General features: G+C 39.6%; 1 protein-coding gene across 1 annotated transcript; it reads left to right on the top strand.

Moving 5' to 3' along the window:
- Positions 1–686: 686 nt before the first annotated feature.
- Positions 687–5,885, top strand: LOC124028113 (caspase recruitment domain-containing protein 19-like). Its single transcript, XM_046340263.1, has 6 exons — positions 687–1,800; positions 2,667–2,806; positions 3,014–3,170; positions 3,439–3,504; positions 3,633–3,698; positions 4,157–5,885. Exons 1-6 carry the CDS (start codon positions 1,794–1,796, stop codon positions 4,264–4,266), a joined length of 546 nt encoding a protein of 181 aa, XP_046196219.1. The 5' UTR covers positions 687–1,793; the 3' UTR covers positions 4,267–5,885.
- Positions 5,886–9,035: the final 3,150 nt, after the last annotated feature.

Here is a 9,035-nt window from a genome sequence, read left to right as displayed (position 1 = left end):
TGTTGCACTGGCAAGGTGCATGTTTCATAGTTACCTTTATTCTGCCTAAAGGTATGCCAAATAAACTTCACTTTAGTCTTTATTCTGCCTAAAGGTATGCCAAGTAAACCTCACTTTAGTCTTTATTCTGCCTAAAGGTATGCCAAGTAAACCTCACTTTAGTCTTTATTCTGCCTAAAGGTATGCCAAGTAAACCTCACTTTAGTCTTTATTCTGCCTAAAGGTATGCCAAATAAACTTCACTTTAGTCTTAATGTGGTGTTGGGATTATATTTTATATAGTGTGAGCTGCAAAAGTATTAGGACAGTTACAAATGTTTTGTTGTTTTGGCTCTGTACTCCAGAACTTTGGATGTTAAAGGATACAATGAGGTTATCCTATGAGGTTAAAGTGCAGACTGTCATCTTTAATTCGAGGGTATTTTCAACCATATCGAGTGAACCGTTTAGAAATTAGAGTACTTTTTGTACATAGTCCTCTCATTTTAGGGTAACAATTCACTTATACAGTATGTGTATAATAGTAAAAAGTTAATTATTTGGTCCCATATTCATAGCACAGATAATCCTGTGAATAATGATGAGTGAGAAAGTTACAGACACATAAATATCAAACCCCCAAGACATGCTAACCTCTCACCATTACAATAGTGTGAGGTTAGAATTTTGAGGGGGTATGATATTTATGCCTTTGTAACTTTCTCATTCATCATTATTCACCATTTATTCAGGATTATCTGTAATTATGGAAGCATCCATATTAATGTAGGAGTGTTTAGAAACATATTATATTCTTATTTACAATATAAGTGACTCCAAAATTACAATACATTATTTACCATTCATTTTTGCACCAAATGATCTGAAACACAACCAAAACAAACAGCAAATGCATCCACCAGTCACAAGCTTGGTGTAATCATTGTGCGTTATGAATATGGGACAAAAAACTTAACTTTTTACTAATTTTATACACACAAGTGAATTTGTACTAATACTTTTGGTCCAACAAAGTATGGGTGAAAATTCCCTCAAATTAAAGCACTTTAACCTCATAGTCATTGTATATTTTCAAATCCAAAGTGTTGGAGTACAGAGCCAAAACAACAACAACAAATGTGAATGTGTGTATTTATTGATCTATTCTACAGTATCTTCACTATCTAATCATATTTATGCTTCAGTCATTCAATGTGTCCCTGTAAAATGACCTGTGTATTAATTTAGGAAGTTTTCCAACATGCATTAGTCAATACAAATATAGCCATAATAGCTTAATCCTAAAATGCGTGATATTGGGCCTTACTGTAAATCAAACGAGATCAAATCATAACACATTTTCATGGCACTTACAACTTTTTTACATATCCCGCATTATGGATGTTAAATCTCACTGAAATAACCGAAAGTTAGGCTACTTTATATTCAATGTGTACCTTTGATACATTTAGTCATGGATACGTGGTATTGGGCATTTCCGGGGAAGTTATAATAGCCACTCCCTGCAGTTGTGTTTGATTGATGGGTTGTCACTAGTTACCCCAGCCACAAAGTTGGCTAATGAAGGTCATCGTAAAATGTATGGCGGGAAAATTCGCCCTAATTTATGTTTAGGGTTGAATATAATGTTAGCAGTGTGTTTAAGGTTAGGTTTAAAACCAGATTTTAAGAAGATAATTTGTAGAAATACGCGGGTTTAGCCATAATTATGACTTCGTGGCTGTGGTAACTAGTGAACAACGGGTTGATGATCTCGAGGGAGGGTCCTAACAAAGAACAGAAGCGACTCCACAATGGGAGGTTTGGCGGAGACTTCTTATAATATAGTACTAGTGTATTTTCTGTTTTTATGCCATGGATATGTTTTTAAAATTAATTGTATCATTTACACTTACCCACATGATATTGTGCTTGAACGTAACGTAACCAGTCTGGGCGGGAGAGCATGGTTGTCAACAAGTGGACAGCTTCTTCCTTGTCTTTTCGAGAGTTTTGAATGGCAATGACATGGCACTTCCAACGTTTGCTATCGTGCTAACACTTGGTAGCCTAACCCTTTACAACGTGTAGTGTTCCCGGCAGATTAAGCAACATTGTGTCTGGTGTAGGCTACAACCTCGCGCCTGCCTTTGAACTAATGTAACATGATATCACAAGTTGCTGTACCCTACCCGTGTACACATTCTAACACAAAAAGATACTGTACATTACTAGCATTAGACACACACAGACTGAGCTGAATTCAACACATTTTCTTAAGAGGCAAGTATAGGCTACCGAAGAAAATCATGTGCCCGAGAGCAGCCAGCGAGGCTATTACAAGGCATTTAACTAACATTTCACCCTTGAGTCACTACGTGTACTTGGCTATTTTAGGACAAGCCATGTCCAGACAATCAATGTCGACCTGGCATAGTCTACCTATTCTGTCAAAACGTTCCAAATGTAAAAAATGTAACTAGATTTCATTCTGCTGTAAATGCCTCTTCAAACTTTGACTTTTGAGATTTCACTGTCCTAGTTTGTTTATACTGTATATCCCATATCCTCATTTAGGGAGTCAATCATTCCATATCCTTGCCCAAATATGAACTGTGTGATCCTCATGTCTTCCCATTTTATTATTATAATTTTCATGTTGTGATTCATTCCAATGTGACTGTCAGACAGCTTCCATGACCAGCTGCTGGAGGACAGTCGGTTCCTTAGGGCAGACCGTCGTCTGGACACAGAACTAGTGGATAAGGTCATCCTGCAGCTCAACAGGATCTACCCGCAGATCCTCACAGACAAGGAGGCCACCAAAGTGAGTCTTGCTCCCCAGTAAAATAATTTGGACCCAGGGTAGTGGTAACTTCCACTGGTACTAAGAGTCTGAGAATGACTACTTGTTTAATTGTCAGACCAGCGCCAGACAGACTGTAACACAATGTTAAAATTGAGTAATAGGCTAGCGTTCACAGAAAATGTGTTTCTGAATTCCTGGAATGCTGAATATGATTTGATGATCCAGTTTAGGGACCTTGATGTGCCCACCTGCGTCCGACTGGCAGAGCTCCTGGCTCACCTGCATGGGAAAGGTGAAGAGGCCTGCCGGGAGTTCTACCGGGCACTTCACCTGCATGTGGAAGAGGTGTACTTCAGCCTACCCACACGTCTCCGCCTCAGAGGTTAGTCTCTCCGACTGTCAATCAGTCACTGGAGATCTGACATTTGCTCTCATTATTATTCACACCAAAATACCTTTTTTTACTCCAGTTTATTTTAGTAAATACTCTCTTAACACTTATTTTTATTAACTGTGCATTGTTGTTTAAGGGCTTGTAAGTAAGCATTTCACTGTAAAGTCTACACGTGTTGTATTCGGCACATGTGACAAATAAAATTTGATTGAGTGAGGATGACATTATCGCTGACATTTTGCAATCTCTTTACCAGATTCTATAGACCTGTTCACGACTGCAGCCTCACCCACTCAGCAGAGATATGTGCTAAACGACAGAGGTAAGCTATACTCACAGAAAGTGCACACTCTGTCACTTACCAACACATGTACTGTAAACACACATGCCCTTTACGGTACATACCTCTCTTTCTCACATACTGTCTTCTGCTCTCTCTTCCCTCTCCAGGTCATATGTTCTTCCTGAGTTGTTTCAGTGTTGCAGTTGGGGTGGCTCTACTACATTACTATGGCGGTGAGTAAATTTTTTTTTTCTTTTCCAAAGAAAACAGACCATTAGGAACACCAGAAATCATACATTTTTTACAGCTCGTCTGTACTCCTGTAGACTTAAAAAAAGAAAAGTCAAGCATAATATTGCATCTTCATGTTATGACAAATCAAACTTTATTTAAAGTGCAATCGGATGACACTTTACAATGAAACAAACAAGGAAGAAGCAGTGAAAAGAATGAGAAAAATAACATAAAACACAAAAGATGAAAACAATAACATCACCGATTTTAAAAAGTGTCTTTTTATGTAATTTAAAATGCTCTAGTGTTTGCATCTCATATCTGACAGGGCAAGCTTTTTCATTGGTTTTGTGCTTTTACACCTATTCAGTTTTCATTAGGTTGAAGTTGTCAATGCTATCATGATTATTTGTTGGGGAACAAAACAAAGTTGAACCGTCCATGTGTTGTCCTGCAGAGGCCAAAGTAACAAGGGGCAGCAGGGCTCTTGGCATGGCTGCTCTTGGATTGGGTCGACGAGCCCGAGAGGTTCTCATATGGTACACTGAAGACCCCATCAGGAAGTAGTGGGTGTGTCTCCAACACCACCAACACATCAGAACACACTCCAGAGGTGCTTCAGGACATCCACACTACACTACACCCTTTTCACACTACTGTGCCAGCCTGAACCAAACTCTGCTAGTTACAGCAACTACAGTTAGTACAGCTTGGTTGGGCTCTATTCGATTCGTCTCAGTAGGGCCTTAAAGCCCTTAAGTCATTGTTTTTTTACAACTCTGTAAATACTATATATATATATATATATATATCTATCTTTTGGGTTTACGGATCTTACTTTCGCTGACTATTTTTCATACAGCTGTTTTTATGGACTTTCATTGTCCTAATTATGGTTAGTTATAGACATGCCTCTTCTCTGGTGAAAGCAACTATTATTACACTAAATGTAAGCCTCTGTTACTGAATAGCATCAGAGATTATGTCTGCATTCATCTTAATTTGTGTGGCGTGGACACAGTAGACATGTAGGGGTTTGTACAGAATACCCAGAGACCAGGCTTACTTTAAATACGGAACCTTTTCCAGGGTATGTGTTGTACTGCTCAGTATACTCAGGGGATTGACATTAGAAAACATACATTTATTTGGTGTATTTATAAGATGATGATTTGTTCAAGAAAAAACCAACCAAGCACTAAATGTATTGCTATTTGTTTTGTGATAATGTCTCTGTCAGGGAGATTATGAGAAACACAAATGTAATAACAATGTTATAATATACACCCAGTGTTTGGCTTGGGCTAAATGTCCACCACATAATCCAGGTCCACTATGTTTGTATATCTAGGCACAGTTTAATGAATGTGTGACCTACCGATATCAGAGAGATTGCAATATGTTCACTAGAACTATCACGTTATAGTGATTATCTCCTGATGTTTAAAGCTGGAATCCTTCATGGTGAAACTGCTATGTCCGTTTGCCACAACAAAGAGGTTACTGTAAACAGCAAACACCGTTTTTACTCTCTGACATCATTGGACGTGTAATAGAACAGCAGAATATATTCTGCATTTTTATTTTGTTGTGAGGCTCCTTACCTCCGGTTCGCCAACAAAACAATGGCGGTGTGGCGGACAGTAGCGCTGTTTCCCCTACTGCGGATTCCATCTTGAAATATTTTTTGAGTGAAAATAGTACTAAGTCACTGTTTTTTAAAGGGTTCTTTTTTATTATGCCCACTAAAAAAACAATACAAATTGATACATTTCAGGTCTCAACTGTGTTGTTTCACCTCGGAGTCTATTTCTCACTTTTCTCAAATGTTAAGAATTTTCAAAGCCTTCTCTAAACAACATGTCTTATGTTTTGTCTTACACATGCATGAAGCCTTTGTTCACTAACTTGCTGTAATTATGTTTAGTTTTTTTAAGGTCAATATTGTTAATGGGGGAAGTAGATTATATTCTTATACTGTTTTATAGTAGGGAACATCATGTTAAATACACATGTAACCTACCAGATATAATCCATGTGTAGACAGAGCTGTGATACACCAGTAATATCTACTCTTTTTATGTCTAAAAGTGGAAGTTAGGAGTCTCCCCACAGACTGTCTTAGTCTCAAGTGCCTTCATTGGCCTTTCCATGCATGTACAATAAAAAAACAATATCTGAACAAATTGTATTTTATTCAAACTTCATTTCAGAGTAGTAAAGTGTTCTACTACATATAGTGCATAAAACAATGTATATTAAGTGGGGTTAAATGATTTGGTCCTTCATTTACAAAAATAGAAAAACTATTATACTGTCAAGGCTAAACGAGGCATGACATACACACTTCCAACACATATATACACTGAGTGTACAAAAGATTATGAACATCTGCTCTTTCCATGACAGACTGACCAGGTGAAAGCTATGATCCCCTATTGATGTCACTTCAATCAGTGTAGATGAAGGGAGGAGACAGGTTAAAGAATAATTTTAAAGTCTTGAGACAATTGAGACATGTATGTGGGTGGGGGGGGGAGAGAACTCCATAAATATTAGGAAGGTGTCCTTTAATATTTTGTACTGTATATGACAGGAGATTGCTGGCACCTTAATTGGGGAGGAAGGGCTTGTGGTAATGGCTGGAGCAGAATGACTGGAATGGTGTCAAATATGTATGATTTCATTCACTCCATTCCGGCCATTATTATGAGCTGTCCTCCCCTCAGCAGCATCCTGTGGTGTATATACATGCACATTTAAATTCTAACTATACATACTGTATCTGACAGATCTGAGATTATATAAGGCAGCATGCACAGTCCCCTCTGATACCAAGTTGAGGTTTGTTGACTGTTAGGTTGCAAAAGTCTAACTTAAACCTGGTTATTTTGGGATAGTTATTTGAATTTCTTAACCCTTAATGACTAAACTGTACAGTACTGCCTGAATATATATATATATATATACATACACACATATGTAGGCCCAGGCTCATACAGGACTCTGATTATATCCGCTCCTCTGCTGTACAATGATGTACACATGTTTAGCATGGGGCTGTGGTCAAAGCATTTTCTGTCCTACTAAGCATTCAAAATATAATGAGTACTTTTGGATGTCAGGGAAAATGTATGGAGTAAAAAGTACATTATTTTCTTTAGGATTGTAGTGAAGTAAAAGTTGTCAAAAATATAAATAGTAATGTACAGATACCCCAAAAAATGATTTAAGTATTACTTTAAAGTATTTTTTTTATTAAGTACTTTTCACCACTGCGTTTACAGCACACCCAGATAAGCTGAAGTCCAAAAACATCTGCAAACCTCTACTGCATTAACGACAGCAGTTAAGACAGCTGTGCTTTGGGTTTTAGCTAGGGTGGTAAAAATATAGAAATACTTGTTTTTGTACAGAGCTAAAAGTAGAATGAAGACTCTTGCATGCGTGCGCAGCAGCTGGGTGTGTACATCAAGTATTTCTAGAACAAAGTCACCACGACAGCGGCTCTGGGATATGTATAAAATAACCCTGTAGATCATATAACTTTCACTGATATGCGGATGACACACAGCTTTACATTTCAATGAAACATGGTGAAGCCCCAAAATTGCCGTCGCTAGAAGCCTGTGTTTCGGACATAAGGAAGTGGATGGCTGCAAACGTTCTACTTTTAAACTCGGACAAAACAGAGATGCTTGTTCTAGGTCCCAAGAAACAAAGAGATCTGTTGAATCTGACAATTCATCTTGATAATATATGCCATTTAGCAGACGCTTTTATCCAAAGCGACTTAGTCATGTGTGCATACATTCTACGTATGGGTGGTTGTACAGTCGTCTCAAATAAAACTGAAGGACCTCGCGTTACTCTGGACACTGATCTCTCTTTTGACGAACATATCGAGACTGTTTCAAGGACAGCTTTTTTCCATCTACGAAACATTGAAAAAATCAGAAACATTGTCCAAAAATGATGCAGAAAAATTAATCCATGCTTTTGTTACTTTTAGGTTAGACTACTGCAATGCTCTACTTTCCGGCTACCCGGATAAAGCACTAAATAAACTTCAGTTAGTGCTATATACGGCTGCTAGAATCCTGACTAGAACCAAAACAAATGGATCATATTACTCCAGTGCTAGCCTCCCTACAGTGGCTTCCTGTCATGGCAAGGGCTGATTGGCAAGGGCTAACCTACAAAGCATTACATGGGCTTGCTCATACCTATCTCTCTGATTTGATCCTGCCGTACTTACCTACACGTACACTACGGTCAAAAGACACAGGCCTCCTAATTGTCCTGAGAATTTCTAAGCAAACAGCTGGAGGTAGGGCTTTCTCCTATAGAGCTCTATTTTTATGGAATGGTCTGCCTACCCATGTGAGAGACGCAAACTCGGTCTCAACCTTTAAGTTTTTACTGAAGACTCATCTCTTCAGTGGGTCATATCATTGAGTGTAGTCTGGCCCAGGAGTGTGAGGGTGAACGGGAAGGCTCTGGAGCAACGAACCGCCCTTGCTGTCTCTGCCTGGCCGGTTCCCCTCTTTCCACTGGGATTCTTTGCCTCTAACCCTACTATTACAGGAGCTGAGTCACTGGCTTACTGGTGCTCTTTCATGCCGTCCCTAGGAGGGGTGCGTCACTTGAGTGGGTTGAGTCACTGATGTGATCTTCCTGTCTGTTGGCGCCCCCCCTTGGGTTGTGCCGTTTGCGGAGATCTTTGTGGCCTATACTCGGCCTTGTCTCAGGATGGTAAGTTGGTGGTTGAAGATATCCCTCCAGTGGTGTGGGGGTTGTGCTTTGGCAAAGTGGATGGAGTTATATCCTTCCTGTTTGGCCCTGTCCGGGGGTATCATCAGATTGGGCCACAGTGTCTCCTGACCCCTCCTGTCTCAGCCTCCAGTATTTATGCTGCAGTAGTTTTGTGTCGGGGGGCTGGGGTCAGTTTGTTATATCTGGAGTACTTCTCCTGTCTTATCTGGTGTCCTGTGTGAATTTAAGTATACTCTCTCTAATTCTTTCTTTCTCTCTCTCTGAGGACCTGAGCCCTAGGACCATGCCTCAGGACTACCTGGAATGATGACTCCTTGCTGTCCCCAGTCCACCTGGCCGTGCTGCTGCTCCAGTTTCAACTGTTCTGCCTGCGGCTATGGAATCCTGACCTGTTCACCGGACGTGCTACCTGTCCCAGACCTATTATTTGACCATGCTGGTCATTTATGAACATTTGAACATCTTGGCCATGTTCTGTTATAATCTCCACCCAGCACAGCCAGAAGAGGACTGGCCACCCCTCATAGCCTGGTTCCTCTCTAGGTTTCTTCCTAGGTTTT

Source organism: Oncorhynchus gorbuscha, linkage group LG03 (genome assembly GCF_021184085.1).
Source record: "Oncorhynchus gorbuscha isolate QuinsamMale2020 ecotype Even-year linkage group LG03, OgorEven_v1.0, whole genome shotgun sequence".
Classification (NCBI taxonomy): domain Eukaryota; kingdom Metazoa; phylum Chordata; class Actinopteri; order Salmoniformes; family Salmonidae; genus Oncorhynchus; species Oncorhynchus gorbuscha.
This window is presented reverse-complemented; position numbering and strand designations above follow the sequence as displayed.